The 22,347-nt window shown below is 37.3% G+C and overlaps 1 protein-coding gene across 1 annotated transcript in view; it reads left to right on the top strand.

Moving 5' to 3' along the window:
• The first annotated feature begins 3,547 nt into the window (after window positions 1-3,547).
• Window positions 3,548-22,347, top strand: part of pole3 (polymerase (DNA directed), epsilon 3 (p17 subunit)) — a 28,543-nt gene continuing 9,743 nt past the window's right edge. The window contains exons 1-3 of the mRNA XM_057848719.1: window positions 3,548-3,904; window positions 13,893-13,978; window positions 17,473-17,591. Of these exons, the coding sequence (XP_057704702.1) occupies window positions 3,839-3,904; window positions 13,893-13,978; window positions 17,473-17,591 (271 nt within the window). The 5' untranslated portion in view covers window positions 3,548-3,838. The remainder of the gene's footprint in view (window positions 3,905-13,892; window positions 13,979-17,472; window positions 17,592-22,347) is intronic.

Here is a 22,347-nt window from a genome sequence, read left to right as displayed (position 1 = left end):
GTTACTTACATGTGGCACATAGCAGGTGGAGGCAAAAACTAAATCACACTTGCAGCTAGTTAAAATGGATTAAAGTTGACTCAACCTCTGTCCTGCATCCTTGTGTGTACCACATTGAGCATGGAGAAAAGAAAGAAGACCAAAGAACTGTCTCAGGACTTGAGAAGCAAAATTATGAGGAAGCATGGGAAATCTCAAGGCTACAAATCCATATCCAAAGACCTGAATGTTCCTGTGTTTACCATGCACAGTGTCATCAGTAAGTGTAAAGCCCATGGCACTGTGGCTAACCTCCCTAGATGTGGATGAAAAAGAAAAATTGACGAGAGATTTCAACGAAAGATTGTGTGGAAGGTGGATAAAGAACCTCGACTAACATCCAGACAATTTCAAGCTGTCCCGCAGTTCGAGGGTACAACAGTGTCGACCTGTACCATCTGTCGGCGTCTGAATGAAAAGGGACCCTATGATAGCATATCGAGGAAGACCCCACTTCTGACCTAGAGCCATAAAAAGCCAGGCTGGAGTTTGCCAAAACCTACCTGAGAATGCCCCAAACGTTTTGGAACAATGTTCTCTGTCAGATGAGACAAAAGTAGAGCTTTTTGGGAAAAGGCATCAACATACTGTAGAATTTACAGGGAAAAAATGAACACGGTCCTACAGTCTAACGTGGCGGAGGTTCCCTGTTGTTTTGGGGTTGCTTTGCTACCTCTGGCACTGGACTGCTTGACTATATGCATAGCATTAACAGTTGAAAGTCCGTGTTGCCCAACGACAGCACCAAATCATCACTGCTCTAGAGGAGATCTGCATGGAGGAATGGGCCAAAATACCAGCAACAGTGTGTGAAAAGCTTGTGAAGAGTTACAAAAAAACGTTTGACCTCCGTTATTGCCAACAAAGGGTACATAACAAAGTATTGAGATGAACTTTTGGTATTGACCAAATACTTATTTTCCACCATGATTTGCAAATAAATTCTTTAAAAATAAAACAATGTGATTTTCTTTTCTTTTTTTTTTCACACATTCTGTCTCTCATGGTTGAGGTTTACCCATGTTGACAATTACAGGCCTCTCTTAAATATTTTCAAGTGGGAGAACTTGTGTTAGGGCCTGTGCTCCTCCTTCCTAAGCCCTGGCCCACCTCTGGCAGGTGTGAGTGTTTTTATTCTGATTACAGTGTGGACGTCAGACGGGTGGAGCGGCCACAGGTGATGGCGATGATAATCAGCCCTCTTTAAAAGCAGTGGACGCCGCCACTTCGTCGCCCGATCAACGTATCTGTTTGCTAAGTCCTGTTTTTTGCGCGCCCCTTGTCGGATTTCATGCCTGCCTTCCTTCCCGAGCTTCATCACCTCACGCCCACTCGACGACCCCAATCATCGAGTTCCACTACTTTTGTGTAGGACACAATAAAACATTTTGGTTTATTGCCACACCGTGCCTGTGTCTGCATAAAGATCCCCTCCATTCCGAGAATCCTAACAACTTGCACAATTAATGGTTGACTAAATACTTATTTGCCCCACTGTGTGTGTATATATGTGTATATATATATATATACACACACACACACACACACATATATATATATATATATATATATATATATATATATATATATATATATATATATATATATATATAGATATATATATATCAGGGCTGTCAAAATTATCGCGTTAACGCGCGGTAATTAATTTTTTAAATTAATCACGTTAAAATATTTGACGCAATTAACGCACATGTCCCGCTCAGACAGTATTCTGCCTTTTGGTAAGTTTTACAGCAAGGCTTTTTATGCTGTCCAACAGCGAACTCTTGTGGTCGCTTTGCGACATGGTTTGTTTTCTTCCCAGTTCATTATGGCTGCACGACGTCTCGGGCTGATAATGTTGTGCTTATATGATCCTTGGACAAGATTTGTCCGTAAGTATGGTTGTTGTAAAGAATGTACATATTATGTTAGTAAGCGAAATGTTATATTTTTTGTATGAGACGCTTTTTGTTTATCTTTAGTGAACCTGTATAGCGTGCTAAGCTAACGTTGTTGCTAATGCAATGCTTGTGTACCTTTTTTTTGTAGTTTTACGACGGACTAAAGAGGACAATGGTTTGAGGCCATTTTATTAATAAATCAGATGAAAAAGGAAGAAGTCTAATTATTAAGGCGTCGTTCACTAGCTGTCTAGCTTTGGAAAAAGTCGACGCTTCGGAGTGAAGACAGCATAGACAGATTTAAATGACAGTAGAGTGAAATGCCAACTTCAGTCCTTATGTACCGTATGTTGAATGTATATACTGTATACTGGACTGTCTCAGGAAATTAGAATATTGTGTATTCTAATTTTATGAGACAGTCCTGTATATATATATATATATATATATATATATATATATATATATATATATATATATATATATATATATATATATATATATATATATATATATACTGTATATATATATATATATATATATATATATATATATATATATATATATATATATATATATATATACTGTACATCCAGTTGACGATAGCACCAACATACAGGACTGTCTCATAAAATTAGAATACACAATATTCTAATTTCCTGAGACAGTCCAGTATATATCCATCTTGTGTCTTATCTTTCCATTCCAACAATTTATTTTACAGAATATATATATAATTTACAGAAAAATATGGCATATTTTATAGATGGTTTGAATTGCGATTAATTGCGATTAATTACGATTAATTAATTTTTAAGCTGTAATTAACTCGATTAAAAATTTTAATCGTTTGACAGCCCTAAAAAAAAAAAAAAAGAAAAAGAAAGCAAAAGTAAATGTTTACATTACCTTCAATTTTATTTCACATCCTATGTTCTTAAGTAGTTAAAATTGAGATTTGGCATTTAGTATGTGAGGAAATGAGGGAAAATAAAAATTAGGAGATGGAGGTTGGGGTTATTGCTGTTGTTAACTTTTATTTTGCAAATCATTGAAAAATACAACTTTGAACGAAAATCAGTTTTTTTTTATGTGTTATAGAAATAACTGTGCCAAAACAGTTGTCTTTGCATTTCAGTAGTTTTGGGAGGTTTGACCCCCCCCTCCCTCCCCCAAATGTAAATAAACAAATAAATAAACTAAATTTCTGGCTCCGTGGCGATTTTCACGTCGGGGTGTTCCGGCAAGAAATTCTAGCCAATTTCACCCCTGATGTTATGGTATTTTGAGCATTTTTTAAACGTTTGATCGTGTGCCTGCAAACAGAAATTACATGCAGTTCACAGCACAAGCGTTATGAGGTGCTAAAATGCCAGTTCAGTTGTATCGTTGCTGAGCTTCAAGAAGAAGACATACAGGTTTAACTGTTCAAACTAATCAAAACTGCTAATTCCGAAACCGCCGAATTTTGTCAAAAGAAGTTTTATCAACCCGCCAAATGTACTTCTCTCCTACCACGAGTTTTTGAAAAGCCCAATTAGACGGGTTCCCAATCTGGCAATCGCTGATCATCGCATTACGCTAGTGCAAGAACACACACACCACGCATGCGCTCGTTGGGGTGAGTGGGGTCAAAGTTGAAAGTTCATGGGACGGTTCGCGGGAAACATCGCAAAACAAATCGGCTCGGTAGCTCATGAAGTTTTGGGGACCTTACAAAGGAAACTAATCTACTTTATTTTCTTACTCAGTTCTCTTCAGTTCGAAAAGTATCGCGTTTAAAGTATAAGTGCTAAAGTAGCTTTTGGGCTAGTTGAGCAGTCTGTGTTAGCAGGACATTCACCGGCGTGCTTGTCGCTTGAGCTTTTCAACTGCATTGGAATAAAGGGAACGAAATGGCAGAGAGGCCGGAAGATCTGAACCTCCCCAACGCGGTGATCACGCGCATCATCAAGGAGGCAGTGAGTGATAAGTATCTTATCAATGAAAATCATTTTCTCCCGTTGAGCTGCTTCCGATCTAAAGCAGACTGCAGTATAAAGTCAGCAGAAAATGAAATGCGTTCTTGTTCTTAGAGTAAGTGGACTTGATTTTCATTTCAAGTGATTGAATGCATTCTAAAGCAATAAAATATTTTACATTACAAGAGAGTGGGAGAACAGAGTTGGTTGTCACACTTGTTATAACTCGACCACCAGAGGACGGTCTTGCACAGTATCAGTATTGATGTGATAATTGTGCTCTCGGTAAGATAGTCTACATTGCTTTTATTGTAAAGTCACGCATCACTTTGAACATTTTTAAGGTAAATTTGAAAAATTTAAGGTTATTCTTTTCATGAGCTTTTACATTATAATTTTATAATTAGCAATGTGTTAAGATTAGGGCTGTCCCAAACGACTAATTTTCTCCCAATTAGTCAGCTGACTATTTTTTCAATTAGTCGACTAATCTAATTTTTTTTCGAAATTAATTTAGCAATGAAATTTTTGTTGACGCTTATTCATTCACAAAAACATTTTGGAACACTTAAAGACCAAATGTGAAGTAAGGTTGACCAACCATGTTTTTGAATAATATCAATGGCTAAACAATTATAAGCATATTTTCGTTATTTTTTTTTAACGCAACCCTTCCAGATTCTTTGTTTAACCAATAGCAACACCCTTGACAACGAAAATGCTTTTCTTCAACAATCTTCGGAAATGAAGTCACACCAAGAACTGCGAGGGAAGTCCGCCATACACACAGTATTGTTGCATTGCTTATCGGTAAGATGCCACGGCGGTGTGTGGCGATGTATTGTTCTCAATCTAAAGGAAAGTTGTATGAGTGGCTGAAGGATAGCAGGGCACGTAAATGGACATCTTTTGTTCGCACTAAGCGAATGAATTTCACGCAATCATCAAGTCGTGTTCTCTGCTACAAAGACTTCGAAGATGCCTGCTTCCTCAACCGGTCTGCTTATGATCAAGGATTTGCAAAAAAGTAAATGTGATTTTTGGATAGATGACTGATGACTTTGCTAAAGCAGAGCTGCCAACTGTTGTGGAACAGTGCTTAATGGCGTAACGCAAGCATGCTATTTTCAGACCGTGACGTCGCATCGTAAAGCGGAAGTAAGGCCGAAGTGGGACATTATAGACCCGCCCTTGCATAGAAACAACGTAATTTGTGCTACTTTTCGCCGGTAATCTTTCAAAAACGGAACTTGTAGCAACGACTCTAGACATTACGGCACATGAAGGATGTTTTCTTCATACGTTTCCGGAAACCAAAAACTCGGGAGGAAAAAATGTAAAGACCGAATCAACTTGCGCGGACTTTAACACCAGCTCGGTAAATCCATTCACATTTTATATGCAGTTAACATTTTGTTGGGTTGGCATGGTCTTTCAGAGGACAAAGAGGTAAGCCATTTTTATATTTTTATATTATTATATTATTATTATATATATTTTCACTTTATTGTGGCAACAGTTAAATAACAAACAAAATAACAGCGGACTGCTGCAACATGCGACCGCCAACTTCGCTCTCACGCCGCACTCTTCTCCTCACTTCCCGCTACGTCACCACTCTGTTGTCCGATGGCCCCTTCGCGGGCCCTCACACAGTTACGGACATTACATTATGCAGAAAATGGTGCTGAAAACAACGCAAATGCCCACTTGCCATGCTGTAGGACTTTCCTTTTTTTCTTTCTTTTCTATGTGCTTCTCTGACTCGTTTTGAACCATCTTCCTTCTTTTTGAAAAAAGACTGTATATGCAACAGTCTTTTTGGCATGTTAAAATACTGTTTGATCCTGGCTGCTTACTCCCAAGATGCCGCAAATTTCAATTAAAAAATATATATATTTTTTTAAATGTCAGGAGTGTGATTTGTTGGTCCAGCTTCTCAGTGCACCAACAAATCTCCGACTCTTTCATATGACGTTAATTTTCATAAACTACATGCAATTCTTGGGATTTGTTGTGTCAATGAATTTATGCATATTATTATTTTATTTTATACTGTAATGTCCTAACTGCGTGAAATATTCTGATATAATGTTTTTCGAGGCACCCTGAATTGCACGCAACGTTACTCTTGTTTTGGTCACGTGACACGGGAGTGTGATAGAGAGGCACAGGCTTTATCTATCGCTCCGCACAGCCTGCCGAGAGCCCCAAGCTGTGTTCGTACTGTTAGCTCCATGTGTTAATAAAGAAACAAAGTTGTCAGCACGTCATGTGTTCGATACCTTTAAAAGAACTGTTTTGAACTATTGAATTTCACTTCCCTTCACCTTTGTCAACAAAAAGCTCATAACAAGCCACTATGCATGATCCGTTTAAGAGACGCTGGGACTGGAGAGCTGTGAGTAGTAGGAGGCAAGGGGGAGATGAGCAAGAAGCAAAACTGTGCGGTTGAATGTGGCGGCAGTCCGCTATTACAGTGGTACCTCTACATACGATCGCTTCGACACACGAACTTTTCGACATCCGACGTAAAATTTGACTCGCCATTTGTTTCTACATCCGACGACATGCTCGAAATACGACGACAATGGCAGCACCGCAGATGAATGCACGGCGGATTTTCTTGTGTGACAAATCAACACTGGTTTCAGAAAAGGTTGGTACAGGTGGTGAAACAAGGAAAAAGTTGACGCTTACCTTCTAAATGAAGATGCAAATGACAGAAAAATATGAGCGTAGGGTGGGCATCCGTGAAATGGCTCAACAATACATCTCCACGGTCCTCCTCCGACCATCGTTCGCCAGTCTTTATAAGTTAAGCTGACAATTCTTATTGTGGTAACATCTCCAGAGAAATCGCCAGCTTCGCCACGTTTTCATCATTTCTTTCACAACTTATTCAACACAAAACGCCTGCTGTCTGCCGCAATTGACGATGTTCTCAAGAAAGCATTGAAAGCGAAAGTAAACTTTCACCCGCTCCCCTCCCTCTTTGTCACGTCAGCGCCGCGGTGCCTTCAGGTACAGAAAAAAACGTCCGCCTTATTAGAACCCGTTTCGTTACACTATTACAGGAATTATTATTATTATTATATTATTAATCCGATTTTTATTTATTATTTATTTGTTTTGCTATATGTAATTGCCATTTGTAATAGTACCAGCAATATTTTTTAAGGATTTAGTGCAGGTTTTTGGGCTGTGGAACGAATTAATGGAATTATAATGTATTCCTATGGGAAAATCCTGCTCGACATACGACCATTTCGACTTACAAACAAGCTCCTGGAACGGATTAACTTCGTATGTAGAGGTACCACTGTATTTTGTTTTCTTATTGTTGCCACAATAAAGTGGAGAAAACCATCAACGACTCATCTCCTTCTTTTCCCCCTAACGTTTTTATATTATTATTTTATATACACAAGAGCTGCCGGATCTACCAAAATGAATGTGAAGTCTGATTATTATTTTTTTTAAACAATGTCATCAGATAGACAAAAACATAAAATTATGTGCAAATGCCTGCATCTTCAAATCATGAAAATAATAACAGCCTATATCTTGCCAATCTTGTAATCTCGATGGGTCTTTTTCTCCATTCCATGCCAGGTAGTCTAGGTGCACTGTTTGCATCCTGATTAGCATCTGGCTAATACATGTTAGGTCCAACATAAAATTCCAACCTCCTCTTCTTCCTCCAACTCTTCAAAAACTTGGATCTCCTCCCTTGCGCTCGATCTATCGCGTATATCGCTGTTTGAATCATTGTTTGAAGGGCTTTGTAGGGCGGCCGTATGGAGCGCTGCCATCGCTGTTCTCGGTGTGACGTATCACTTCCGGGTTCGTCCCCTTTCAGGCTCGAACTTCGGAAACGCGATTATTTTGTCAAATATACAACATATAAATTATTTTTTCATGCTTTATTTGTTGGACAATGTTTAATTTAATTGTGACCCTATTTGGCATGTTATGAAATTACTTCACATTTGGTCTTTAAATTCTTTTTAAAGTACAAATAAACACGTAAATAATAGTGGTGTCAACAATCATCGATGCGGCGATGCATCCCGATGCGGGGCATGGACGATTCGATTCGATGCGGGCAACAAGCCGAATCGATTCAGCGCATTTTAAAATATATAAGTACGTTCAAAAATCGTCCCTGCGCAATTCCGGTGATGCAATGGATTTGGTTTCCCCATTTGTATTATTATTGTCATGTTTCATTTTTTACACACTGCATAACTCTGGTCAAGTTTCCCACCCACCTCATAGAAGCCAAAATGTCTCCAGATGTCAGCTTTCAATGTCTTAGGTGCATCAAGAATCTTTCTTGCTCCCTCTTTCTCCGCTTCAGCCATTGTTATGTTATGTCCTATCTCTTAGAGGTTAGATCATGTGCCCGAGTTCGGGTTCGGGCCCAAAATGTTAAGCATTCACGTTCGGGTCGAGTCGGGCCGCCCTGCGCTGGACTAATAAATTATCAAAAAAAAAAAAAAAAGGGATAAAACCGAGAGCAGGCTCTCTGTATTGTGCATTTGCTTGTGCACTCACATGAAGCAGTGGCGCCGCCGGCTTTTTCTTCTTCTCCTCCGCTGTGGCGCTTGCGATTCGTTACGAAAGACACTTTTATTTATGCACACAAAGGCAACACAAATGTGATCCTTTTGAATCCTCTCCTCTGTGTGTCTGCAAACTCGTTTTTTAAAAAAAATACATATATATATTAAACTTTCCCAGCGTTATTTTGTTGTGTAAATGATTTTATAATGATCACAAAAATATGTAGACTATTTAAACATTAAGAAAACTTGCATTTTTTTCTGCCAACTGAGAATTCGTAACGAAAGACACTTTTTTTATGCACACAAAGGCAACACAAATGTGATCCTTTTGAATCCTCTCCTCTGTGTGTCTGCAAACTCGTTTTTTTTTATACATAAAACTTTCCCAGCGTTATTTCGTTGTGTAAATGATTTTATAATGATTACAAAAATATGTAAACTATTTAAACATTAAGAAAACTTGCGTTTTTTTTCTGCCAACTGAGAATTCGTTACGAAAGACTAAGAGTGTGACAATATCTCGATACAGCGATATATCGCGATATTTTCCAACCTGATGGGTTATCGATATGCTCCCGCCAAGAATCGATACTTTTATTTAACATATTGGCCATACAATGGAGTATGGATGCTGTAAACTGCTCAATGTTTGTTGAGCAATTCCTTGGCGGTCCACTAGGGGCGCTCGGGAGTGGCGGTGAGGGTAAAGTGCGCACAAGTTGTCTAGAGAAGAAGAGAGGACGCTCCATGTGGGTTGAAAAAATAAAAAAGCTCCGTGAGAACGGTGGAGGAAAAAATGAGAAAAATATTGCTACAAATCACACATGGGGACACACTTTAGATTTTACACCAACAAGAAAGGAAGTAAGGTGAACAACGACTTTGCTGTATGCAAGAATTGTCTAAGAAAAATAAGTTTCACTGGGAGCTGGTGACGTAGTGGACACGGGAGTTTGTGAGCTTCGCTTTCATCACTTGAGGTAAGAAAGTTTTGCAATGTAATTGACTTTTTAATTCACATGTATTATTTTGATGACATTTGGTGTTGAATAATATAAAATAAACCAGGACCCTAAACTGGATGAAAATGAATATCGAACAAGCCCACATGAATTTACCGATTTATTTGATATTATTTGAGAACCAATTTCCATCTAGTTTACTACACAAACTGTTATTACTGTCATTTTGATACAATAAGCTATAAAAATGGTTTGAATAGGTTCCAAGATATATAAAGTGATGTGCATGATAATTAATGTAGCCTACATATTAATAATAGGTAATTATTGAATTTTTAATTTCTATACATTCAATTCATATTTTTTTTAATGCAATACTTCCAACACAAAAAAAATCAGGATTTCAACTCAAACGCTATGAAGTAGCTAATATTTTTTGTTTTATTTTGTTGTTTTTAAGGTGAGGAAGACTGTGACTGAGCAAGTCTGACATCTTAAATGCTGAAGCAGATAGTGGAAGTGCTCAAACCAAGCAACAAAGGTCATATACGAAGAAAAGACCCACCAATTTTATCATTGCCCCACTCCAAGCTCAACTGCTGACACCTACGGCACTTTTTATTTATTTATTTATTTAAAGATTTACAACTTTAAAGAAATTAAAGGTGCAATTCATCATGATCTCTCCAAGCGATATCAGTGGTCGTGGTTGGTTTCCTCTATATGTGCAGGGGCACAATTTGCAGTAGATTTATATTTTACAGAATGTTGCACAGAAAAGGTGTCACTGTTTAATAAATGACTTAAACAGTATTTTTTCTATTTTTAAATATCTTTTTTTTTTCTTTTTTTTTCATTTCAACAGTTGTATCGTAGAATGTCATGTATCCAATTTCTGACCAATATATCGATAATCGCTGTATCGTGATATAATCGTTATCGTGAGCCTTGTATCGCGAATCGTATCGTATCGTGAGGTGCCCTGAGGTTCCCACTCCTACGAAAGACACTTTTTTATGCACACAAAGGCAACACAAATGTGATCCTTTTGAATCCTCTCCTCTGTGTGTCTGCAAACTCGTTTTTTAAAAAAAATACATATATATATATTAAACTTTCCCAGCGTTATTTCATTTTGCAAATGCTTCTATAATGATCACAAAAATATGTAGACTATTTAAACATTAAGAAAATGCGTTTTTTTCTGCCATCTCGAAGAAATGAAAATAAATTGCTGCTGCTGCGTTTTTTTTTTTTTTTTTCCGCGTCACTCCAAGCCGGGTCGGGCTTCAATACCAGCGGGCCGTGTCGGGTCGGGCTGGATTTTTTAGGCCCCATCTAACCTCTACTATCTCTCTGCTCTCTCAATTGCAAAAAAAAAGATATTTCCTCATGTTGAAACATTGTTATGGCTGCTAAAATGCTGCTGCACTTCATTTTAATTCATTATTTTTTAATTGTTATGTGGTAGTTACTGATTGCATTTCTAAGTTGATTGCACATATATAGTGGGCTAGGCCAACATTTTACTTTTGTTCTACATTGCAATTTAGTTGGATGTTTTGTTTGCAACTGAACTGATCCCTGGATTGATATTGTGATAAAGATGCTGCTGCACTACAATATTTTCTTTGTCGCTGTCTTTAATATTTACTCGAATATTTTTATCGATGGGTTGTTGTGACTAAAATACAGTGACTGTTATTACTGATTTTGCACAGGAGTTCAGATGTTGCACTGTGTGAAAGGCTGCTACTGTGTGTAAAAAAATGAGAAAGCCCTGGTCTCATTCAAAGCACCAATTAAATGCTGTGATCTGTTTTTTTTAAATATATATCTAAAAGTATTTTCATTTGACTTCAACCAGGAGTGACACAAGCGCCAATAAAAAGTTGTTTAATGTCTGACCGCTTGTTGCCTCATGATTCACGAAAAATATGCTTTGCTTTAGAATTTTAATGCATCCCAGGCTTTAAGGCATCGCGATGCATTGCCGAATCGAACCGAATCGAATCGTGACCCTCTGAATCGAATCGAATCGAATTGAATCGAATCGTGGCCCTCCGAATCGTAATCGAATCGTGAGGGCAGTACCGATGCACACCTCTAGTAAATAACAATAATAAAACACACAAAAACAAATGCTGATAGTATTAACTAGTGCAAAAGAATAGAATGTAAACAGATTCAGAACACTTTCTTTCTAACATGATTTAAAACAATTCTTAAAAAATATCTAGCATTAATATTCTAGTATACTACTATTTATATTGGTATTATAATCATTATAATAATTATTCATTGCCAATCAGATTTTTCGTAAAGAGTGCCATTTTAAATCTATTCTTAGTGTAGAAGTATGTGGGATTAACTCCAGAAGTCGTTATTTATATGACGAACAACACGCGCTTTTATTTTTGAAATGTTCACCGGAAGTACGTTTGCTAAACCACAAACCGTAAGCTTTACACTCCGCAAAAAAAATAAACAAAACTTTTTGTCATTTCATGTGGTGTCAGTAATATATATATATATATATATCAGTCTCGTTCATTGGTGGGAAACACTGCATATCGAGCGTCCGACATTCTGAACTTTCCACACATATATTTTTTTAACCCTTCATTAACCGTCGACGGGATGTTGCGCTCAACGACGGATTTACGTCATCGATGACGTCGACTATGTCGACTAGTCGGGACAGCTTTAGTTAACATTAAAATGTATGTGGACAAAGCTGCAATTTTGTTTTACATTCCCTAGGTAGCAGATTTCTTGCTAGCTGGTAATTTAGCTTTTAGCCAAAAACGCGAGTTGGTGTTTGTTGTCACAATTTTGGATGAGGTTGGTTGTCAAGCCATCAACAGTTTGAAGGATTCAAATAACTTTTATGTTAATTGTTAACCTGTTCTTTTTGCTTTCAAACCTGTTGTCATTCAATATTTACATTGTATTCTTTTGAATGTTCCGTGTTTAATAAGATAATTAAAAACTGAAGAGGGAAAAATGTTGAGGCTATGATTTTCTGTTTTCACAGCTTTTTTTTTTTTTTTTTAATATTTCTCTTGAACAGAAGATGACACAATTCAGGAGCTAGAACAAAGCAATTGACACCTGAGCTAAATACATTCAGTCCTGAATGAGCAATTAAAAGCAGGCCGGGCTGGCCCTTGGTTCTCAAGTGTACCATGATACCACATGCCCCGCTCAAACAGATTAAAATGACAGCACAGTGTAATGTCCACTTGTTACTTGTGTTTTTTTGTGTTTTTTCGCCCTCTGCTGGCGCTTGGGTGCAGCTGATTTTATGGGTTTCAGCACCATGAATGAGCATTGTGTAATCATTGACATCAGCAATGGCGAGCTACTAGTTTATTTTGTGATTGAAAATTTTACAAATTTTATTAAAACGAAAACATTAAGAGGGGTTTCAATATAAAATTTCTATAACTTGTACTAACATTTATCTTTCAAGAACTACAAGTCTTTCTATCCATGGATCGCTTTAACAGAATGTTAATAATGTTAATGCCATCTTGTTGATTCATTGTTATAATAAACAAATACAGTACTTATGTACCGTATGTTGAATGTATATATCCATCTTGTCTTGTCTTTCCATTCAACAATAATTTACAGAAAAATATGGCATACTTTATAGATGTTTTGAATTGCGATTAATTACGATTAATTAATTTTTAATTTGTAAATAACTCGATTAAAAATTTTAATTGTTTCACAGCCCTAAAAGGAATAACATGTGTACCCTCACTTGTCCTTAGCGAATACTTAGATTCTTTATAATGGTACTCTGATTATATTCACACCAATATGACATTAGAAAACAATATAATTTGGAATTATTAGTTTTGGAGCGTGCCATATTGTAAACTTTATCAATTGTTCAGCTTCCACATCTTCACACTAGTTTGTAAATTTGGGTGCTGCTCCAAGCATAGGCTCGTTTGTATTCTAAACGTTTTCTTCTCAAATAAAAGACCATACGGAATAGTAGTTTTTAACATTACTCGGACGCACCATTAATCACATCATTGCTCTCGTATAACTAATTGTCTACTGGTGAAACGTTTGTGATAATTATTGAACAAGTTGTAACATCATTATATTGTTAAAAGATCTATAAATTTTACAAAAAGTATTTTAAAGACAATATTGTCAAGGCATCTTTATATTGCATTTCATACACAAAGCACTCAATGTCTTGAAGAGTAGATTTGAAAAGGGGGGGGGGGGGGGGGAGTCAGATTACTGTATCGTGTGTTGCCTCTAACTCAAGTCACCAAGTGGCCATTCAGCTGACTCATGACCTGTTGCCACTGTTCTTTTGCAGGAAGATGTGGTCCTTGTGTAAATAAATGTAATATGACAGATTGTGTATTCCTGAACATGTTTGTAGCTTCGAGATAACTCCCCCGCACCGTTTGTTTTCAACAGCTCCCAGATGGGGTGAATGTGTCAAAAGAAGCACGAAGAGCAATTTCCCAAGCTGCCAGTGTTTTTGTGTTGTATGCAACATCATGGTAAGAGGACAGACTCTTTCATAAAATCACAGTGAATTTGAGGTAATGCTAAAATGTAGTAATTTCACATAACTTTAGATGTAGCACAAAAAAACAAGTGTTTATACCTAAGCACTCACGGTGTAAAAAAGAAATAATGATTGAATTTGCAGTGTAGTACAACAAAAGACTATTTTCTGAAAGCTATGGCAATATATCAAAGAACAACCATTTATTGATTTGCTGTTTTTTTGTTTCTGTTATCTTTTGCCATAGACTTTATAATACTTGACATGACACGGAAAACTGGGCCAATCCGTTGGGGGCCTATTTTCAAAAATTTCAAATTCAAATATTTTCAATACCAAAGCTGCTTCCGACCTAAAACCAAAACAGGCATCTACTTTAGCCATGTCTCCATGAGCAGCGGAATCAAAAAACTCAATCATTCCTAGGCATGTGCCGGTTACCGGTTTCAAGGTTTACCATGGTATGAAAACGTCACGGTTTCAAAACCACTAAAATTTTCCGTCATACCGTAGTACGGTATTCGCTATTTTACAAGTCTTAAAAATGCAGCCAGAAGTATCTTGGAGCGGCAGCGCTCACCCCTCCCTCTCCAGTTGTTGATGTGTGTGTGTCAGTGACGCTATTCTGCTAAACACCAAAAAAGAAACACTCCAAACAAAAGGCATACTTTTCTTGAATTTATGGAAGTCTCAAATCATGGTAACTGAAATATACAGTTTTAAAACGTTGTACAACAGTATTTTATACGTGTGAGTAGCTTCATTAGCACAAACACAAGCTATAATTGCAATACCGTGATACCGTAAAGCCGCGGTATTTTTGCTCACGGTTATCGTACCGTCAAAATCTCATACCGGTACATGCCTAGTCGTTCCCTTATAAAATCCCGATTAATCATTTTTTTATATAAGTATAACAAAACTTAAAACGGTTATAAAATTCTCAGATTTTACACTAGATGTACAAAAATCACCAAATGCAGAGATAACCACCTATATTTTCAGGATAAACAGCAATATTTTACATATCATATAGGTTTTTGACCAAAATAGCAACTTATTTTTTTATTTACTGCCAGTTTTTAATAGCTAATAAATCACTCAATGTAACATCAGAAACTTGAGACTTGAAGACATGCAGAATCAATTATAAATAATACGTAAATAGATAATTAATAAATTCTATATCCAATCACAACTTATTATAAAATAGAATACCCCTTATCATTATACAGTTATACAATGAAATTGTCGAGTCGAGCATCCCTTTACAGTGCAGCATAAGTTAAAATCTCAAAAGTGCAAGTATGAAATTTAAATAAACAGAAATATAAAATGCGTATGAGATAGTCCTATAATTCAGGCAGTGCAAAAAATCGATGTGGTGTGACCAGGATGTGAGCCTCGTCTTTCAACAATCACATAGCCTTTTTCTATGCCTTGGGTTTTCTTGTCACCTCCACTTGTACAAGTCCCTGTACCTCGCAGTCTCCTTTCTGCCCTCCTCGACTCTGCGCCTTTTCCTGCCGGCCGGCCACTCCAAGGCCTTGTTCTTCCTCGCTTCTCAAGTCACATCCTTGGAGAAATTTGCACCAAAATAGTTGAAGAGGGACCGCAAGGAACTCCAGCAGGTGCTCCTGTGCTTCCTGCACATCAGGGAGTCCCACAGTGACATTTCGAAGGACACCATGTTGGCCATGGGGAGAGATGGCCTCTTGAGGAAAGCCCGGCCCATCTCCAGGTCTCCCTTGTCCTCTGGAACATCTCCAGGATGTCGGCCTTGTGTGTTCCTGTGTTCCTCTTTGCCCGTGCGACCGTGTTGTGGTTGACGACCCCCATGATGAGCTCGATGCTCTGCTTCTCGATCGAAGAGCGTGCCAGCACCTTCTGGGTCAACCTGTAGCTGGCCTTGACAGGCTTGTAGTTCTCCCACCTGGCCAGCACCTTCCTGCTAGAGAATCGGGCCGTCCTCATCCTCTCAGGCTCCTAAAGAACATGTATGTTTTAGAAAGATAGGTGTTTTGATTAATCTTTTTTATAAAATGAATAATACTGGCCACTTACTTCAGCCCAAGGACACATGGGCAGCACCATACAGCCGTTGTGGAAGCTGCTGTAGATGTTCTTCCAAAGGTGCACATCGTCAAAGTAGGAGAAGATCTGCTTGTTGTCATTGGCGTAGGGGTTGGTGTAGGACCGTGGTGTTTCACTGAAAGTTATTAGATTGAAATATTACATAAAATAAAACAAGTAAAAGCTGATTGTTTTTTAATATGGACACAGAAATGTCTAAAACTTTAGAGATACAAAATCCAACATGGCCACCATAGCAAAACAAAGAACTTTTTCTGTTGAAAATGATTGTGAATAAATGCTTAAATCCCTGAATTCTTGATAGATATGGATGTAAAACATTCTCGATTCCTACGTTAATAGCAAAAAAAAAACATGCAGGTAGCATTTATTTTACGTAAATATTGCAAATGTTTGGCTTGTCTTTAAGTTCACTGTGGCGCCGCCTTACCACAAGTCGACAATAAAGAGCTTTTTACGTTGAAATTCTTGTGAATAAATGCTTAAATCCCTGAATTCTTTATAAATATGATGTAAAACAGTCTCGATTCTTGGTTAAAAGCAAAAGAAACCGTGCAGGTAGCATTTTTTTAATGTAAATGTTGCGAATGTGCGGGTCGTCTTTAAGTTGACTGTGGCGCCGCCTTACCAGAAGTTCAGAACAAAGCTTTTTAGGTCGAAATTCTTGGGAATAAATGCTTAAATCCCTGAATTCTTTATGGATATGGACGTAGAAGTCTTGATTCTTGGTTAAGAGCAAAAAAACGAGCAGTTGGTAGTTATTTTATGTAAATATTGCGAGGTATAATGCCAATGCTGTGGCTGCTACCCCCCCCCCCCCCCACACGTTTCAAAATGCATGCGTGGTGCGAAAAAATTAATTATCTTGAATCCTAATAAGTCATTTTAATATGCCTGTTCTGTCTTCACTTGTGTGATGTTGTTAAACTAGACAGACAGGAGACAAGACAATTTGTGGTCTTTTTGACGTTCTTTACTTGACCTCCTTCACTTTTTCTAACATACTAAATTTTTTGTAAAGCTGTAACTCAAACACGTACAGTTGTGAGTAAAAGGGCACATACAGTATTTCGAATTTTAAAACACTTAACACAAAGCATAGTTTAAATTCTATTTAGTCAAATTGATATGTAATTTTAGGAGCTCGAGTTAACCTACTTTGCATGGCAAAAATTCGCTAGCCTCAATACTCATTAGCATTTTTTTTTAAACAATTATGAAATCGTTCAAATACATATTTCTACAAAAAAAAACTGCTGAATATACCACTAAATTACAAAATGCATGAACAAACATGACTATGACACTAATTAACGACTCGTCGAAGCGGCAAAATAAATTCGAAGCTTTTTTGTAATTGAATTACTCGAGTTTGTATTTCTTTTGTTACAGTGCAAACAACTTTGCTATAAAAGCAAAGCGGAAAACTTTGAATGCAGGTGACGTCTTGGCTGCAATGGAGGAAATGGAGTTTGAACGCTTTATGGAGCCTCTTCGAGAAGCTTTGGAAGGTCTGTAACTTTTCTCATAAAATCCAACTGACATTTATTTTGCAAGTAACGCATTGCTTTTAGTAGGTTTAGTTGTGGGGATGTTTGCTTTGCAAAGCTCTCACATATGCAGTAATATTCCCTTTTTTCTGACCACTTTTTCAGTAGACCGCGCTTTGAAATGCTCCAAAAATTCAAGTGACCCAGGCTCTCAAAATGCAAGTTTTTTCCAACCCAAAAAAAGCCCTGTTTACAGAGCCCTAAAGGGTCATCGCCAGAAATAAAATAAATTTGAACCATCTGGTGCGCACCAGATAGTATGTGGTGCGCACCAGAAACAATTTAAGGTTGCGGGCTTTTGCTATGAAAGTTAGCCAATTGTTCTTTTGTAAGATCCTCATTTATTATTTCTTTTTATACCGTTTGAGGCTAAGCTCAGGTGCTCATTGGACACCAGCAGTTTCGGCGTGCTAAAAATGACAATACCGGATTTAGTTAAGCTTTACTTCAATCTTGGACTCAACTGGCGCCTGAACTTAGCTTCAAATGATTAAAAAAAAAAAAAAAAAATACATGAGGATCCAAGCACAACTAAAGAACATTTGGCTAACTTGCATAGCAAAAGTCCCCTAGCTCAAATGCTATATAATGATAATGTTTGGCAGATTGTTTCTGGTGTGCAATAAAATCTGATGTGCACCTAATGATTTAAATTTATTTCTGTCGATGTCCCTTTAGGGGCTCCGTACCCGTTCATTTCCAATGGCAAAAACATTTAAAAATTCAAATTCCTACTTTTTTTTTTATCCAGTTCACATAATTTCATTTACTCATCCCAAAATTCAGGAAAACAGGCGCACAAAAATTGTATAGTTTTTGCCAAAACATACGGTTGCACCTAAATTTGGAAAAAAACAAAAAATCCTCATTTATTCAGATTCATTTCGAATTGCATAGAAATGACCCAAAATAAACAGGAAGTGTTCCGTAATTACCTTGAAATTAACTAGGAAGTCACCCAAAATGAAGTCTTTGCCAGCCATGAAGAACAATACTGTAGATGTCCTATTCATTGAAACTGAGAGGACTGGCTGTGAATGCTCATATTTGAGTGCCACGTTTACATGCTGACTTTTATTCATACCGATTCAAATCATTCCGAATGGAAATTTCACATCAGCTGTTTACATGTCACTTCATCTATTCCGATCCAGCGTTTACATGTGACTGCCTTTATTCCGAAAGGACGTTTGACAACTGCCGTCTGACATGCGCAGATTAATCAAAACAAAGCGTCACGTTGCAAAACATGGAGATCGATCGTCAGATCAGCTGCTGTTTTAACTTTTCGAGTGGAAACAAAACTTCAGAATGATACGCCGTTCATTTAAAAAGTTGTGTGGGTGCGCTGTGCGTGTGCTTGGAAGCCATGTTGCAAGTAACGTTACTTACGTCACCACGTCAGTACGGAGCATGCGCAGAAAGAACGCAGAAAGAACGCAACCAGACACCATTCCGCTTCCCTGTTTACATGATATAATTTTACTTCTAATCGGTTTGGGAAAAGGAATATTCCACCCCTGTGAATCGGAATGAAATTCCATTCGGTTTGGGCCTGTTCATTCCGAATGAGGTGTTTATATGGAACACATTTATTCGGTTTGAACAAATATTCCGATTGTAATTGGAATATTTGGCTCCATGTAAACGTGGCAAGTGACATCCGATCCCTTTAGACTGGGAGTGGTGAATGAACGTTCGTTCTCAAACACATGTGCTGTTATGAGCAAAATAACATACATTATATATCAATTTTTAAAACACTTAATACAAAACAAAGAGTTTAAATGTCTACTTAGTTGATTTGATATGTTAATTTAGTAGATGAAATTAAACTAACGTGCATATCAAAATCTGAATTTAAATACTATAAAATGTTCCCAGGCTTAAGGGATTAGACATCTAGCGCTGTCAATGGCACTGCAATATGAGTTACAAAGAAGCGACCAAAAAAATGGCCCAAATGAATAGAAAGTCACCAAAAATGTACAGGAAGTGACCCATAGTGCAAAGCATCTCCAAACAATTTCTCCATATATGCATGTGACATGAGACATTTTAAGAGGCACAATGTTACATTGAAGAAAATCAGGCTATTTCTCAAACTCTGTCAATCACAAAAAAAATGGAAATAATGTTACTTTTTTCTTGAGTGTAACCATTAACAAACAACCTATGAACTGGTACCGGGTCATGGCCCGACTAGCTTCCTATCGTTAATTATGTTTTTAAATCTTTGCACACATACTGAACGTGTGCATTTATAGCGATCAATAATATTGACAGCTTCCTTTCTGTTAATTTGTACTTTAATAAACTGTATTGTATTTTTAAGGAAATCAGGCCTGATCACGTCATCTTTAGAAGATCGCAATTGGGTACAAAAGATTGGGTATTTAAAATGTATTTATTTATTTTTAAGTATTGACGAAGAGCTGGGGATCAAATAATCGCTGCCAGTCCCACAGTCAAATTGGACGGCTATCGCTGTCAATGGCAGTGAAACATGATCACTCACTACAAAGCAATAAAGCGAGATTCATAGGGTTGCAGCTGTCGATTATTTTAGTAGTCGATAAATCGATGAACTGGTTAATTCGAATAATGGAGTAATCGGATAAGGAACATAATTAAAATACCTCACCAGAGTTTCAAACGTTATAAAAAAAAATTAATAAATGAGGATCTAAGTACGACAAAAAACCAACAACAATAGGCTAACTTGCATAGCAAACGTCTGCTAGCTTAAATGCTGTAAAATGCTAGGATTTTTTTTTTTTTAAGAATGCTCTTCACAAATGGTTAGAACCCATATTCCCACAAAAAAAGGCTAAATATACCTATAAACTACAGTGCCCTCCATAATTATTGGCACCCGTGGTTAGGATGAGTTTTTTAGCTTCTAATAGTTTTTTTTGTCTAAATAATATGGGACCTTAATAGAAAAAAAGAGAAAAATCCAACCTTCAATAAAAGTGCATTTATTGAGTGGGGAAAAAAATCCCACAAAAAGAAATAATTATTTGACATCAAATAATGTGTGTCACAATTATTAGCACCCCTGGGGTTAATACTTTGTACAACCCCCCTTTGCCAACAAAACAGCACCTAATCTTCTCCTATAATGTTTCACAAGATGGGAAAAGATAGAAAGAGGGATCTTCAGCCATTCCTCTTTGCAGAATCTCTCTAAATCATCCAGAGACCTGGGTCCTCTCCTCTTCAGCTCACTCCACAGGCTTTCAATGGGGTTAGGTCTGGGGACTGAGATGGCCATGGGAGGAGCTTGATTTTATGTCTGGTGAACAACACGATGTAGACAGCACCTCATACCCACTGGGAAGTATGGGGGTGGGTCGCTTCCAAAGGCCCTGGGAACCTGGTTAGGGTGCATGGCATCATGAATGCTTTGAAATACCAGGACATTTTAAATCAATATCTGTTGCCCTCTGCCCGAAAGCTGAAGATGGGTCGTCACTGGGTCTTTCAGCAAGACAATGACCCTAAACATATGGCCAAATCCACACAGAAATGGTTCACCAGACACAAAATCAAGTTCCTCGCAATGGCCATCTAAGTCCCCAGACCTCAACCCCATTGAAAACCTGTGGGGTGAGCTGAAGAGGAGAGGACCCAGATCTCTGGATGATTTAGAGAGATTCTGCAAAGAGGAATGGCTAAAGATCCCTCTTTCTGTCTTTTCCCATCTTGTGAAACATAGGAGAGGATTAGGTGCTGTTTTGTTGGCAAAAGGGAGTTATACAAAGTATTAACACCAGGGGTGCTAATAATTGTGACACACATTATGTGATGTCAAATAATTATTTCTTTATGTGGGATTTTTTCCCCACTGAATAAATGCACTTGTATTGAAGGTTGGATTTTTCTCTTTTCTTTCCATTAAGGTCCCATATTATTTTTGAAAAAAAAAAATATTAGAAGCTCAAAAACGCATCTTAACCAGGGGTGCCAATAATTATGGAGGGTACTGTAAATTAAGAATGCATTAAGAAACAGGCATGAAAATGTGTCAGGGGTAAAAAAGGTGAGAAGGGTGTGGAGGAAATACGTTCCGGTACACTGTACAACTAGGGCTGCCCCAAACGACAAATCTTTCCACGATTAGTCAGGCGACTATTTTCACGATTAGTTGACTAATATAATAATCCCTCGCCCCCCTTTTTTTTTTTAAATGCTAATTTAGCAATGACATTTTTGATGACGCTTATTAATTCACAAAAACATTTCAGAACACTTAAATTCTTGGTTAAAGCACAAATAAACACGTAAATAACAATAAATTGCAAATAAACAATGAGGTCAACTGCTTATAGCATTAACTAGTGCAGAAGAATGGCATGTAAAAAGATTCAGAACACTGACTTTCCAACATGATTCAAAACAATTCTTAATAATAATATCTCGCATTAATATTATATTATACTACTATATATACTGTATATATAATAGTAGTATAATAATTATTCATTGCTAATCAGATTTTTCATAAAGGGAGTCATTTTAAAGCTACTCTTAGTGTAGAATTTGAATTCTGAACTATGTGGGACTATCTCCAGAAATCGTTATTTATATGACGAACATGACGTGCTTTTATTTTGAAATGTTCACCGGAAGTACGTTCGCTATACCGCTAACAGCAAGCTTTACAGTCCGCAAAGAAAAAAAGCTCTTATAGTCATTGCATGTGGTGTCAGTA

Source organism: Corythoichthys intestinalis, chromosome 1, assembly GCF_030265065.1.
Source record: "Corythoichthys intestinalis isolate RoL2023-P3 chromosome 1, ASM3026506v1, whole genome shotgun sequence".
Classification (NCBI taxonomy): Eukaryota; Metazoa; Chordata; class Actinopteri; order Syngnathiformes; family Syngnathidae; genus Corythoichthys; species Corythoichthys intestinalis.
This window is presented reverse-complemented; position numbering and strand designations above follow the sequence as displayed.